The sequence below is a fragment of the Empidonax traillii genome, unplaced genomic scaffold (assembly GCF_003031625.1).
Source record: "Empidonax traillii isolate 1590-97213 ecotype Southwest subspecies unplaced genomic scaffold, ASM303162v1 scaffold101:size1699134, whole genome shotgun sequence".
Lineage (NCBI taxonomy): Eukaryota > Metazoa > Chordata > Aves > Passeriformes > Tyrannidae > Empidonax > Empidonax traillii.
In genome coordinates this window covers 1,241,003-1,256,820 of record NW_020955294.1, presented here as the reverse complement: position 1 = coordinate 1,256,820, position 15,818 = coordinate 1,241,003, and the positions used below count along the sequence as shown (strand labels likewise).

Genomic DNA, 15,818 nt, shown 5'->3' with positions numbered 1-15,818 from the left:
ACAGAGGAAAGCAGTGGAGAGTCAGGGGTTACACAGGCTTAAAAGTGGAAGTATTAGATAAGCTTTTCACTGCTTAAAAGAGGAAAAAAAAAGTTTAAGGAAAAAGTAGTTACTGAAATAAGAATCTGGATAGAAAAAAAGTGAAGTTATCAGCATTAGAAACTGCCTACACTTTGTGCCAAAAATTATTATTCTGTTCATCAGAAATTATTTAGAGACTAAAAAAAAAACAACTCTCAAAGACAGTCATTCAGATATTCACACCAGAACTGGCAGATGAGGACAGGATTAATTAAACCAAGAATCCCACAGAGGTTAAAATACCCCCCAAAAAATCACACTTGGCTACAACAATTCAGGAATTGTCACTATAAGAACATAATCATCTGATGCAGGCTGGCAATTCACATGATGTATTTTGAGATGTCTTCCAAGTAACAGTCATGTAAAATTGATGTTTCAAGTAATCAAGTAGTCTCAGCCTTCCATGAGAGCTGCTCAGGGCGAAACAGAGACTGAAAATACCCCAAAAGAGCTCTCAGAAGCATGTTCTGACATGACCCCCTGAAAGGTGTGAGGAGGTAAAAAAGTATTTTTGCAGTAACAGGTTAAGAACCCTTTCTCAAAGTTTCTGCACGTAACAACCACCACTGAATTTTTGTGTTCGCATCAGGTTCCCAAACACGAGATACTTCTTCCCAGAGTCATCTCCCAGTATGCCAAGACAGAAATAGTATTTTAACATTTTTAAATACCAAAAGCCCTAGAGACATTCCTCTAAACATGAAAATATTGTATTGCTTTTGCAGCAGTTTGATAATTTGCAGGGAAGGCAGAAATGACCCAAATAGATCCGTCCCAATTTTTAAAGTAAAAAGAAACAGGAGTATCCTCAACTTCATCAGTAATTTTTTGAATCCTTTTCTGCTGCACAGGAGATAACTTCCAAGCAGACATTATGGAAAGTCTAGAGGACATCCCAGGCAGCAATGGACAGGAAAGTCAAGGCAATGGACACTCAGCTCCTGATTTATGGTGAGATTGGCAACAGCAGAGGAAAAGAGATGCTGGCACAGGCTAACCCAGGGCTGCACTCACAGGGATGCAGGCAGTGTGAAACAGAAAATGGAAAGTGGAATTCTGAAACAGATTGTTGTATTTAACAATTCCATCTTTGTGGGGTTGTTTCCTTTTTTTTTTTAATACCAATAAAGTTGTTACTTCATCGTGGAAATGTAAATTAAGCTGTACACTGGGTTATTTATCTATCTGAAGAGCATTCCACATGCAAGCTGGTTTTCTACTACAGAACTCTTTTGTTATGAAAAAGAGCACGTTGGATGTTTTAGGAACGTAAATGTATCAGTTTGGAAATGCCAGATCTCACTGTGTGTTCTCTGTCCACCTCAAGGATGTTCCTCCTCACTGGGGAGGTTTTTAGATAAAGTTGCAGTTTGGGGAAAAAAAAAACCAAATCAGGGATTATTCATCTTGCCTTCTCATTTTCAACTGTCTTCCAAAACTACCTAAGTATTGAGAGGTGATCATAGACCTCCCTTCTTTTTGGAAGTTCAGAAAACAGCTGAAGGTGCACAAATTTAAGCTTTTGTGTGAAGAGGAATAAACAGTAGTGCAGTTTTCCAGCAGGGATTTCTGGACACCCACATAAAGCCCCCTGGACAGGAGGGGGTGCCCCTATCAGACCTTCCACAGCTGAGCTACTCACTCCCTCCATGCCTCTGGGAGCAAAAATCACAGCTAAATTTTGCTACAGCTGCCTGTTACTACAGTTCTGATGCTTTCTTCTAATTCTTTGATCCCATTTTCATTTTTTAACTCCGCCAGAGAAAGCAGAAGAGGAGTGGGACTGTGTTGCTGCTCAGAAACAAAGCTGCAGAAAGAGCATCACAGCAGAGAAGGCAGAGGAAGGAGGAACCTAAAAAAATCCATGCAAGCTTTTAAGGAACGTGGCTACATAGGATTCATAGGACAAAAGATGAGGGTGTAGGATCCTGCAGAGATCCCAGTTTCCCCAAACACCGGGGATGTTCAGACTTCTTGTTCTGAATGCAGTCCCTGAATGAATAGAACTCCTTCCAGGAGAACTGCTTTCTGCCCCACAAATCCTCCTCAAGGCATCAACTAAACACCGCCCCATCCCCACAAGCCACTCCTGCTCCAGCATTCCCTTTCCCCTCTCTGGGTCAGCATCTCTCCCCCTGCACCAACAGGGAGCAGAGCAGCATCTGCTCCTTGAGAATCAGGAATAAAGGTTAGGAAAGCTGCCTGCTGCTTCCCTCCCAGGAAGGCACTTGGAAGGAACCGATACTGGCACCTCAGTTATCTGGAACTGGCTTTGAAACCCTACAACATTCCTGGATGAACAGATTGCTGGCAACCATCGGGGAGGGAGAAAAAAAAAAAAACAACAAAAACCACAAAACAAACAAAGGATCCAGCCAGGCCTACACATTGCTACACATTCAGGAGGTAACAAAATGAGATTATTTGTATTTTGGGTGTAACTGTGCACAGGTGTACACACACACACTGCACTGCTTGCATGGCATGGCAGAGTTTAAACCCTCCCAGCTTCCCACAGGTGACAGTCACCTCTCCCAGGTTTCCCCAGCATCAGTCCCTGCCCCTTCTACACCTTCTCCACCACACCTGCTGTGTGCTACGTGCATCCTCCGAGGGGAGTCTGGCTCAGCACTGACCTTGATGCATTTCCAGTGAAATCAACAGCGAAACTTAATTTGATTTTTGATGGAAAAATGAGCATGGTGGAAGTTACGCCCTTGATACAGATATATTTAGGCAGCGAAATGTCACTTTCTGCATCCAAGTGCTCAGGGAGTTTGGATTAGCAAAGAACTTTTTTTTGCAATTCCCCAGGTTTACATTATTATAAAATTTAGAGCAAGCCTGTTTGAAGGCCAGTGTTGATACTTCCTCTAAAAGCAGCGATCTATATTTCATTATTTACAGAATGCAAAAGCTGCCTGATGAGAAAGCCATCAAAGACAAGCAGCCTTAGCTAAGGTGGTGGACTTGAAAATACACATGAGAAAATCATAGAAATAAAACATTAAGAAAAAAAACCATCACTTCCACAGGCCTAAAATCATGTGCTACTGAAGGAGACTGGAACAGCTTCTCTCCTTACCTCTGGAGTGTTTTTCTTGAACTCACGACTTTGCTCGATAAGTTTTTTCCTGGACTGCTCACTTTCATCTTGCCGGTTCGCCAATATTGTTGCTGTGGTATCGAGCTCTCTCTGAGAAAAACAAAACATAAACAAGAAAAAGAAAAAAAAAGGGGAAAAAAAGGGAAATATAGTCAGAACTGTGTTTGTCACAGAAATAAAAACCCCTCACGCACGTATCGTGTTGTTGGGAATACTGAGGCAGCCGGACTGTGTAGCAGGACAGGACAAAGCACCAAACTGCCACAAATTTACCTCCTGAACACCATCAAATGAAGCTCCAGAACCTTCCTGATTCCACCCTGCAACCAAAATATCACCGTTTTCCACAAAAGCACCCATGGCTTCACCCCAACATTACACAGGACAGCAGCAGTGGCAACACACACATCCTAATAACAGTTCCCAAATCCTGGGAAGATTACAGATTATGGACATATTCAAACCAGGTTTATTTTCACTCGCCTGCTTTTTTAAGATACCGGTTTTCCCCTTTCTGAGTTACCCCATGAAAAAGAAATATTATTAACTCCAGTGTTGGTTAACCTTACACTGGCTACGCTTCAGTCATTCCTAATTTCCTATAATATACTGTATATAATTCCACACTGCCACTACAGTGCTCTTTTCCATTTTAGCTGTTCCTTATTTGAATACAAAATTATCTTTTCCCATTACTGGAACCTATTCCTCTAAAATTATTAGCAGGGATCTCCATTTCCTCTCCAAACCATATCATTTTTAAGCACCTGATGAATGCCAGGTTATCTTCCAACAGTTTCTGCCAGGCTGGAGCAGAGGCCCCATCTTTTCGCAGCTTCCTCCAAGTGTTATCCCCATCCCAGTTTCTGCACTCAGTGCTGTGCTTCCAAATGTCACCACAATGGATTGAACGGGTCACTTATCAGCACACAAACCAACAACACTCAATCTTCTGTGGCAGTTTATGCCTCTTCTGCAGCATTTCCACGTAACATGAAAAAAAACAAAGGCAAAACCCTCCATTCAGCTAAGCACAACATTCCCCAAGCCACTGGAGAACCAAGAATTTATAAGAGGAATTTTGCACTGTTTTCCCCCCTCATTAATTCCAAAGGACAAAAACCTGGCTATGAGAAAGAAAGAAGTTCATGAAAAGTGAGAACAACTTACTATAGCAAGAGTATCTTCAACTCATCCTCCTGCTAAAATGCCTCCAACCTCCATGCAAAAACTCCAGTGTTCTCCACCAAAAAAACCTGCCACACCTCTGGCATTTGTTTGTAACTCAACCACCTGTAAGGGACCAATCCCACCGGCCTGGGACCTCCTGTCAGGTCTGAGATCAGATCCCAAATAGGTGCTCAGGTTGCTGACTGATACTTAGATACAGATACTGGTTTCTAAATACTCTGAAACAGCCTAATTTCAAATATTAATACATTTTTTAGTGGGTAAATCCTGCAACTTTAAGTGACTGGATGGATGGACGTGGGTTTTATGTGACTGCACAATTTGAACTCTGGAGGGAAAATAAAAAGCCTTCCGTAGTTTCCAACCCAAAAGGATCAATATTTTACTCCCCCACCGTTAGATTTATTAGCATAAAATTAAGATTTTTTTTTTCCCCTATTAAATGTAGGGACCATAGTTATCTTAATCCTTGGAAACAAGCTCAATATGACAAGTGGATTTGAAGCCAGGCAGCAATGCTGGAGCCAGTGACCTAAATATCACCACTGAAATGCTTAAAAAACCTTCCATATCTGACTTTGAGTAAAGAAACGGGGCAATATGTCCACCAGACCTTGGTTTGGAATTCTGTAACATATGTGAAATCTATTGCAGAAAAGTGGGAAATACTTAACAGTTGGATAAACCACATTTGAAATTCATCCCAGCTAAGTTTATGCAAGAAAAAAGAGCAACAGAAACCAATGTGGTTAAGCAGAACTATAAAGAGCAATATAACGGCTAAGCAGAAGGCTTTTAAAAAATATAAACAATCTGGTACGGCCAGAAACTTGGAAAACTATATTTAAAAAGGAAGCACACATTTAAAGCCAAGCAAAGAAAAGACAAGTCATGAAGTAAGAGGGAATTTCAGCAGAGCAAAGAAGCAAATGCTTCGGTTCACAGTATCGAGCGCGGGCAACCAAGCTCACCCATGGAAAAGGAGCCTTTTAAAGACCTGTGCCTCCAAGTTTAGAGACAGGAATGAAAAAGAAGTGACTGAAAAATAAATAATATTTCATATTTCATGCTATAATGAAGAGAAAGGTCAGGCAGCAAACGGAAAATAACTTCTTCATCCCCACTGCTTGATTGATCCCAGTGCCAGAGTGTGCTCACTCCGGGCACCTTCCCATTAACTTTCAGAACTCCTTCTGGGACGGGTCTGATAATTTCTCACCACAAAACATTTCCTTGTGTGTCATATCAGGCACAGACACTGCCAAGGAGAACTGCCAGCACAGAACTGCACTGAACCGACACGGGGGGCTGAACCCCACCAGCTCAAGGTCTTGCCGAGCACTGACGAGCCACTGATAGTGTAAGATAAAATTCCAGCTGAGGAACAGCAGAAATCCAACACTTTATGCATGATCTGATACAAAATAAGATACTAAATCGCCCAGCTACGTCATAGTTAATAAGCCCCAAATCAAAACTATTTGGAAAATCACTAATCTTTTCCTCCTTACTCGATTTGAACCGTGTCCAGTGCACGTTTCATTTATTTAAACCTAGTAACGGAGACAGGATTACAAACCACAAGCACTAATGGCAGATTTTTCATACTTTTGTGACTTAATCTCATGAGATAGCCCAATTTTTGTAAAAAATTCAACGTGGCCAATGCATTATTTCTGCAAGCCAGCTCATATTAAGGAGCAAGCAGAAGCAAGTTCGGTACTTCCAACCTGAGCACTGTGTATCCCTCAGAGGTATTCAGGCTTCCCGAGCCTTGCAACCACGCTCTAAGTAGATATCAAGTGAAAGGAGATGTAATTCTGTGCGTTGGAGAGTCCTTTAGAGTGCAACAAAAATAGGAACCCATGGCTCAGTATCACTCTCCACACCTTTGAAATCAAAAAGGCTCCAGTGAAAAGCAAAGAGAGATCAGGGCTCAAAGGTGCTGCAGCGGTGACCTGGCTACGGAAAGGATTCAAAGCCTGGGAGCTTTAGTTCCACTGACTCAACAGTGGCTAATAAACTTTCTGGCCCAAAATAGCCCCCATTCAATCATCCCTGCAGAAAGGGAGTCGCCGCTTGGAGCACATTTTGAGAGAGAACAAGCAAGGCCATTATCCTTCCCCTGCCCCAAAGTCCCATCGATTTAGGGCAGAGACAGTTCATAGATAACTAAAGAACTCTCTCCAGGGTTTCTGCTTTGACCCATTTCAACAAATTTATTGGGGGTGGGAGGGAGGCAGTGGGAGGAGAGGAGACAAGAAAGTCTTATGCTCTTGAGTGCAGGAGTCATTAGAAGCAATCCCCAGAAAACAAACACTAAAAGGTTTCTTTCATGCAGTATAGAAATAAAACCCCTAAAACTGGGAGGGTCAATCTGCTTTCCCCTGTAACAACAATCACCTCGAAGTGAATTTGTCTTCTTTTAACAGAAGAACTTCCAGCCTCTGTTAGGACCCCCAGGAGCCTCCCTGTTCATCCCACCTCTGTCACCCCTGTGCCACAGCGACTGCCTGGCATCCACCAGAGCAGAGCGAGCCTGCCAAAAACACCCTGTCCTTCCCCTCCTAATTCCTGTTGCACTGAATCAGCCCCCTGCAGGCCCCATCTGTGCCTACGAGGAGTTTGTACCATTGCAACAGTGAGGTGGGAAGACACAGCTGGAGCGAGGGGGCTGGTGGGAATCCCCCTTTTCCAACCTGCAGTCAGGTTGACCCCAAGTAACTATGAAGCCCCAGGCTCACTGCAGGCAGTTTTCAAGGTTGTTTCTTTCCCAGCTGACGTGTCTTTCCCTATCAGATTGCATTCCTTGATAATCACCCAGCCAGCAGGTCCGCACCACTGACCAGTTCAGCACAACAAGTCCCTCCCTTTCCACAACAGGAAGCTTTTAAGCCAGTCCTTCCATGCCCAGGACCTGCCAGTGGCTGGCTGGCAGCTCTCGAAGCTGAGTCTCAAAAACTATCCACTTGGGAAAATGATTCTTAAAAGAAATTGGGCTTTCTCAGATATTTATGAAGCTTCTGTTCCCCCATCCAGTTTTAACAGCTATGGCCACTGCCCTGACATGGGCATTTCACAACCAAAGAAACCAACACACCTCAGCATCCCTATTACCCCATAATCATAACTAGTCCTCAGTCTCTGCTCAGAACCAGTATTCCCATGTTTCACATGGAAAAAATCATAAAAAAGTTGCAATAATCATCTGTAAGTATTGTGATGTAACTGTATCCCAAAAATTTTGTAATTCTCTCATATTAAAATGTTTAATCCCTGCTGCATTTACCACAAAGCTCTTTCACTGGAGCAAGAAACACGTATCATAACTTTGGGACAAACTGATTCTTTTCTGGTAGGCTTCTAGTCAGGGCACAATGCCCAGGCTGTGCCTTCTAAAGCCTTACACGTGGCTGCAGAGGTTAGCAGGACATCAGGAAGAATTTCCTCACTGGAAGGGTTGTCAGGCATTGGAAGGGCTGTCCGGGGAGGTGGTGGAATCACCATCCCTGGAGGTGTTCAAGAAACAACTGGATGGGGCACTCAGTGCTCTGGTCTGGCTGACAAGGTGATGTTTGATCAAAGGTTGGACTCAGTGATCTTGGAGGTCTTTTCCAATGTTAATGATTCTACGATTCACCATAAACCTCATTTTCCTTATTACAAGGGCAGACACAAATCACAACTTCACGCCGGTTAGGAATTTTCTGCCAGTAAAGGTAGGAGTAACCACTTCCCCCGAAATCTTGTTCCTGTGTATTCAAGGTATTTCCCTTTATCATCATTTCAATCAGTTCCCCGGTCTACACGATAATCTGCCACTGAAAGGAGTTTTCAGTAGTCTCACTTCTGTTTTCATCCTCTCGCAGGATTGCATTTGCCACATCTATCCGAGCTCTCAGTGTAGCTTTTTTAACAATTTTTGATTTCCTATTAAAGGCGACTTTCCCGGTGCGAGGACGACACCAGTGCGGATGCGCCTGGCACAACCCCGCACACACACAGCCCACCTGTCTTGGGGAAATCTTACATCTCCCTAAGTCATACATTAGGCGATCCACCCTTCAGTCTTCAAACCCCATCGCTCTCAACCTGCTCAGGAGCCCACGTGCCGATGACAGGAGTATTTCAGAAATAATTCAGAAACCATAGACGGCTTTGCCAGCTTGTCGTGTTCCTCCGGGAAAACAAAGGGGCGCGTTCACCTGATAAAGCTCCAGGTTATGACCATGGGAGTGACCACAGAGCTGACACTGGGAATTTTCATTTCTGCCTGTTTTGACTGCAAATCCAGGCCCCAAGTCCCAGCTGAAAGTGCTCAGAAAGGTAAAACATCGCAAGAGTTCTGCAGGTGAAGTTTGTGTCGGCCTCGCTGTAAAGCTCCTTCTTAACACAAGCAAAAGGAAAGATCAGAGAGACCAACACAAGTGCAACCCAAGAACCGCCATCCCCTGCCTCACAAATCAACAGTGGCTGATGAACAATAACAAAGCAAACACCAGAATCCTGTTCTTTACACTTCCAGAGGAAAATAAAAATAAAAAATAAAAAACCCCATCAGTGTTAAAACCTGTTTCTTAAAAAACTTTTTTGCCACTTGGTAAACTGATGCAACTACCCTTCACACGCAGAATTAGTCAGGAAATTTTAATAAACACTGTTTATTTCCGCATACTGAAGTAATTTGACTCCAAGTAAGTTTTTAAACAAGCTTTGACTGGAACAAATCTGGGGCTCCATGCAATGCTTTTGGACAGGGAGTCAGTGTGTGTGGTGGCCACTGCATAGAGCAGAGAGAACGAGAACAGAGGTGCTGATGGAGCCATCGATAAAACAGCTAAACTAAGAGGCTACTAAAAAAAAAAAAAAAAAAAAAAAAAAAAAAAAAAAAAAAAAAAAAAAAAAAAAAAAAAAAAAAAAAAGAAGTTAAAAAATGGGTGTTGTGGCTTTGTCTGTTCACAGGAACACCAGCCACTGCCACAAATGCAGACAAAGCCTATCAAACGATCTCGCAAGAGGGGAAAGCTTGTACTGGCTTTCCTACAGGAGCTCCTATCAGCATAAAGCAGCCACACAAGTACCAGGAACAAATGCACTGTGAGGGGAAAAGCCTGCCAGTACCAGACAGGATTGTGCCTGTCTGTTCTTCTCCACTTCCAATTCAAAACTCACAGAATTGGAGACTGTCCAGAGCTGTAAAGATCTTAACGCCAAAGGTCTGTATTGAACAAGCTTTTGCTCTCCCTCAGGAAGATAACGAAACATTGCCTATTTGTTTCAAAAGGGTTTGTCTCCTGGCACTACTTATTCCCTCTTTCCATCCTCCTCAAACCAAGGTGCTGAAGGATGTCTGTGCCTGTCCCAGGTCCACGACGCAGCTCCCGGGCCGGGTCTCCACTGCTGGTGACAGCAGCACCACGTGTGTGATCTGCTGATTGCTCTACAGAAATGATGTTCGTGCTTCACTCACAGCACCCTCAATCTTCACCCCAAAGCTTCTCTACTCCTCTTGTTCCTCAGCTTCTACCCCAGACTGTCAGTCATCTCTTTGTTCCCACCAGGCCTGTCTACCCTCACTTCATTCCTACTGCACAGCAACGACCACCTCGAGCGCTGGGCAAGATAAAAACCAGCTGGAAGGTGTTTCTTACCAGACCCCAGCAGCACTCCCTGCTCTCTACATCCCCAAGCCTTCGCCAAAGCTCTTCCCCCCACAGATGCTCCACTGCCCTCACCACAGTGAAACCACCAGCTCCCATTACCTCACCCAAAGACCCGCAGCTTGGGTTCAACACCCGGCAAAAAGGAACTGTCAGCAAACCTCCTCCAGCACTTACTTAACACTCTGCTCGGTGTTGCACTGCAGTTCATCACACCTTTAAAGGACATAAATCTCCTAAAATGTAAATGCAAGTGTTTGCTGGGGAAAGGGCTCCCTTCATTTTGCCAACACAGCACGTCCCCAGCCACCTGCGGATCCCGTCCTGGGGGGGAACTGCCTGCAACTTCACCCACACTCTTGATTTTCACACTCTTCCACTTAAAAGCAGAAGTTCAAACTAATTGCTTCAATAGCTACAACAGAAAAGGCCCAAAAGTACTGAGTTAATTTTAAGTGTTGCTGCAGTGGGGCTTCCCAGAAGGTAGGATTTCAGATGGATAGCAAGGGGACAGCGGGAGCTGCTCCAGCTCGGAGCATCCTGCTCACCCCTCATCAACTGATCATGGAATAAGCCACAATGCAACCCTGTGAACTCCTGCTCAACTGCCCCGTGCAGCTGATGGCTTTCTACACATAAAATTAACTTAGTTAATCGCATACACGCTGCTTAATTACTTTGAAAGAAGGAAAAAAAAAAAAACGCTTCGGCTTAATATTTGTGACTTTGAGGGCAGTTCAAACTGCATCTTCCTCTGCCAAATAAAATAAATTAGGGGAAACCAAAGGAAACCCACTGCTGCTTGCAAAGACCTTGCCTAGGCAAGACACAACGTAAACTGCGTCTGCTGGACCTCCTATCTCGTTGGGTGATCAAAAGCTGACCAAGATGCACTGCCAGCAGCCGTACTCACCAGAGCTCTGACCACACCACAGCAGACAAATTACCCCTTCTTTTAAGTGGCCACAACAACCACACTGTGGAGATCACAGCACACTGGGGCCAGGCTGCCCTTCCCTCCCCTCCCCTCTGGGACAGGAGGAACCTCCCCAGTCCCATTCTCAGCCCCCTCCACACACGGGGAACAGGGACTGGAACAGCTGCACATGGGAAGGACAGCAAGGGAAAAAAAATCCAGCTCAGCCATATTTCTGATCCCAGCAAACCAGGGGGTTTCAGCCAGGGGGAGCACAGCATCCATGATCCATAAAACACATTTTTGGTAGAGCGTTTTTAAAGGCGCTTTGGCTCTTAAATGAAAAAAAAAATGTATAAAATAAAAGGCAATTAACTGATGACTAATTACAATCTAGTTGATTCACTACCCTTCTCACTTGATTCAAGCAGCCACCGTGCTCAGGTGCCATTTTGTAGTAACACACCATCACTGACTTCAGCTGATTTCTGCTTCCATGGGAGATCCAGTTCAGGAGTTATATAAAATAATTCTTTCACCACAGATCAAAGTAAAACGTAGTTCTATAAGACTGGTTTAAATAACAGAAAGTGCAACCCTTTAACTCAGCTCTGTTACATCATTCAAAGTATTGAGTTACCCCCTTCCCAGCCTAAGCCTTGCTGGTAAATGAACCATGACCAAGCTTTAAGTGAGACACAAACTGTAACACAGGCCAGGATTTATAATTTGCTATACAGGTCACCACCAATAAATCAATAATATATATATACATATACACACACAGGTTTGTTTCAGTGTGAGTTCTGGAAAGTTGCTCAAAATAAACTCAAGCTTTCTCGTTTTGTTTTTATCCTAAATGAAAACAAACTCGTTGCTCAGGTTTTGTTTAATTTCACCCAACTCCTAACTACACTGCCTTTCAGAACAAAAATTCACAATTAATTTTTTCTTTGATGACACATGTCATTAGTTTTATTTTTAGATTTTTTTTTTTTTTTAACAAGGTTAACCGGGATAAACAGACCAATGTCTGTCCCAAGTCCATCGCAGCCACCACTAAATAATCCTCCGGTCTCCAAATGCAATTTCCAATCTCAGAGCTACTTAAGCCATTTCCTAACATTGGGATATAAAATATTTACCAACAAAAGTATAAATACACACTGAAAAAACAACCTAAAAATACTTTTGAAACCACATTTCAACAAATTCCTTAAGGGATAGGAAAAAATTACCATGGACTTGAACTAACCACCTCACGTTTCGCTCTCTTCTCATGTTTTTTGGGCATTGTAGAAAGATGGGGCTAGGAATAACTTGGAACTTTTTGTCATTAGTTTAAAATCCTTAGCCACGGGCATGTGCACAAGGGAGAACCTATAAACTACAGGTTGAAAACGCTGCCCAGTGGTGCCCTTCGAGGGGGCCTTTTACTGCTGGTCCAGGGACAGGTTTAAATGCTGATGTGCTCCTTCACTGGTGGCCCTTCTTCCCTGTGGAAGAGCTGCTCCATGGGCACAGGACAGGGAGGGAGCTGGACGGGGAACTCGTATTAAGAAATAAGTAGTAACAAAAACAAGATCAGAAGAAAATTACTGGCAAATGAAATCTCTGTTTGATAAACACTTTAAAAGCAGGAAGAGTTATTTGGCAGGGGGTTTTCAGAGAACGGTCCTTGACTCCTGACTAACGGGCTTCCTCCCTTGGTCTGAGTTTGTTGACTTTCTGGGCACGCTGGAAGGTTTAGGCGAGTTTCCCATGATGGGAAAAAATAAAGCTTTTCTGAGAAGTTTGCCTGCGAATGCAATTGGTGGATGTTTTCTATAAAAATTATAGATATAAATAGGAAACAAGAAAAGCAATGTTTTCTTTATTTAGGTTTTTCCTACTACTGAAGTCCCATTTAGGCGTCTCGGTTTTCTTTCTGATCTAAATCCCAAGCAGTGACTCAGTCTGGCAGGACAACACAAGACGGGAGAAACGTGCACTTGGTGTTTTAATGCCAACAGCAAGCATGACATACCTTGGACAATTAAACAGAAGGCCGGATTTTGAAGCCTTTCACATTTTTTTTTACAGGTTTTTGGTGTTTAACCTGGATGATTACAGTCCAGCAGAAATAAATCTCAACCACACTTCCCAAGTGAACTGAAATCGAGAGGCAGAGGCGGTGGAATGCAGAATGCCTTTTCTAGGTGTTTCCCAACAACATATTGCAGTACTTAGTTAAGCTCATTTTCTGTGACATGAAAAGGAAAATAGCAGAATTGACTCATGAAGCAAAATTAGCTGATGCACAGTCACAAGGAGGCTTGGAGCTGGCAGCACACAGGACTGCACACAACAAAAACTAACGTGCTTCACGTTAATAATGGTGCAAACTGGTTTTAGAACCACCAGGACTACTCTCTGTATTTTTATAACATGGATTAACCATTTTTAAAATCAACATTTCTGGCAGCAAACCCTAAGCTGCCCATCAGGAATTACTTGCAGACCTTCTAGAAGCGATGCTTTAAGAAAGGCATGCATTTTTAAACGCTGCAAATTTGGCATTTCCAATCAGTAGGTGCCTCCCAGGACAAGCACCAAACCATGGACAGCTGATGTCTCCTTGCTCCACGGACACAACTAAGGTAGACTGGGCAGCTAAAACACTTTTTTAACCCCCCCCAAAACACCCTCTTCAGTGATAATTCACAGGATTCCTCCACTTTTCACTGTGACAAATCACCCTAAAATGAAAACAACAGATTTAGCTGCAGTGGCACTGTCAACCTCGCTACCATACACTGGCACTAAAAAGTCCTTAATTTTGGCTATCAAATACAATTTCAATTTCTTGCACTTTGGGGCAGTAAAAACAATTCTGTGAAGACTCTGTGTTTACAATCCCGCAGTAAAGAATGCAGCTGTCTCAATCAGTGCTGATTGTCTGTTAATTAGCTCCGTTTTACAAGCTGATGGAACAGATTACTTCATTCCCTCCCCACGCTCAGAAAGAAACTACAAATACACTTATCCACAATACAGTAATTTTTGCTTCCCAGCAATTTGGGGAGGTAGATGATGTACCAGGGACACGAGTGATCTCGTTACCAAGAGATCACTTGTTTTGTCTCTTTTCCAGGCGCTCTGTCATGCACTGATTTTCAGTCCATATATATAAATACACGCTCTCTCTCTCTCCTGTATGGAAACTGAAATAAAGAGCACCACTTTCTGATACAGCAGAACTACCTCCCTTCTCTTTTGCTGTGGCTGAAACCAAGTAAAGGATATTTAAAGCCCCCTCCAACCCAAACCATTCTATGATTGTAGGATCATCCAAGTCCTTTGGGAACAAAGGCCAGGTCCTTGTGAATAACTCCCTCTCTGTGTTATGTATTTAATCAGAATCACGTTTTTGACCCCAAACCAGCACTGGATTTCGGAACCTAAAGCAGCAAACTGCAGGTTTTTAGTCAACAGTCTGAAGCTGCTGTCAGCATTCTTCATCCCCATGTGCTTTTCCAACAAACCACAAATAAACAGCTGGGTTACCTCTGAGCCACCCTCTCAGATTCACTGCCTCTAGGATCTCCATCCTTTATCTAGACACCCTTGAGGAGAAGCCAAAATTTAGCTTTCGCATATGCAGATGAGAGCTTGGACACCCTCATCCAAATGCCAGCAAACACTTCTGTGGAGAAAACCAATGGAAGATGATAAAGCCCTAGGCCTGACAGCACGAAAGCCTGATCCAAAAACGCCTCTTTTGGGATGACAAAACAATGCTGCACATTATATCAAACAACAGAGGTTTCACTTTGAGACTAATGTTCTTTCTCAGTTTAGATTCTTCATGATAAGGCAAAGAAGAAAAAAGTTGCAGTTAAAAAACATCTACGTATTTAAAAGAAAACTGATTTCATGTACCTACTAAGCTTATTGCAGAAGCAGCAAGTGGACAAATATGAAGCCCCACAAAACCATGGAATTATCAGACCCCCAGAGCTGGGCTTTGGCAGCGTATCTGGGTGATAAGTACAAAGGATAATCTAAATAAAACAATATTTTTTTCTACACAAAGACATCTGCAGACATCTGCTTCAACAGCAGCATCCCCGAGAGCCTAAAACCTCTTAAGGCTTTTCAGATTTCAGTATAAGGAAAAAAATAAGAGTTTAATTTTTGCATCCAAAGCAGATTCACTGAGAACACCTGGCAGAAAATTCTCTGGATCCACAGAACCTGCACCGGAGGAGGAGAAAGCCTGAAATGCGGCTTTCACCTCACGTTAGAGATGTTAACCTGGACCATAAGGGAACCAAGACTACCTAAAGCCTGATTTATTTTTTCAGCCACCGTTTTTCACTGAACTTCAGCTAAACCATGTTTCCACAATCCTATAAGCCCTTCTTTTCCCTCACCCAGGAAAAATACATTTTGAATACGATCCTGGTTTCTAAAGTTCTTACACAGACCAACACAAAAACGGAGGGGGGGTGTTTGGTTTCGTTGGGAGGGGTTTTTGCTTCTTTGCTTATTTTCTCATACAAGTTTTATCCTGATACTCCTTTGGTATATTTAGTGATCTGTCTCAAGTCTTTAGGCCAACTGGTTGGCTTTGCTGTTCGAACACCAAACCTTTGCCCAACACGTGGCATCGAGCGCTGCACTCACTGAGTTAGCCCCGGCCATTCCTGCCTCAACACTCCGGCACTTCCTTGGCTTTCACGTGCCAGGGCACAGACAGTTACAACCCTGGGAAGTTTCACCAGCGCTCCTCTTGAACTGGTGCCATTCCCTCGGCTGCCTGATGTTGCGACATCCCCGTTGCACCTCGTCTCTTCCCACAGGGGGAGGAGGCAGAGCC

The 15,818-nt window shown here is 43.4% G+C and overlaps 1 protein-coding gene across 7 annotated transcripts in view; it reads right to left on the bottom strand.

The window, feature by feature from the left end:
- The window catches only part of CUX1 (cut like homeobox 1), a 264,884-nt gene that overhangs the window by 213,505 nt on the left and 35,561 nt on the right, over positions 1-15,818 (bottom strand). For all 7 annotated transcript variants that reach the window (XM_027882106.1, XM_027882101.1, XM_027882105.1 and 4 more), the window contains exon 2: positions 3,170-3,280. In XM_027882106.1, the coding sequence (XP_027737907.1) occupies positions 3,170-3,280 (111 nt within the window). The remainder of the gene's footprint in view (positions 1-3,169; positions 3,281-15,818) is intronic.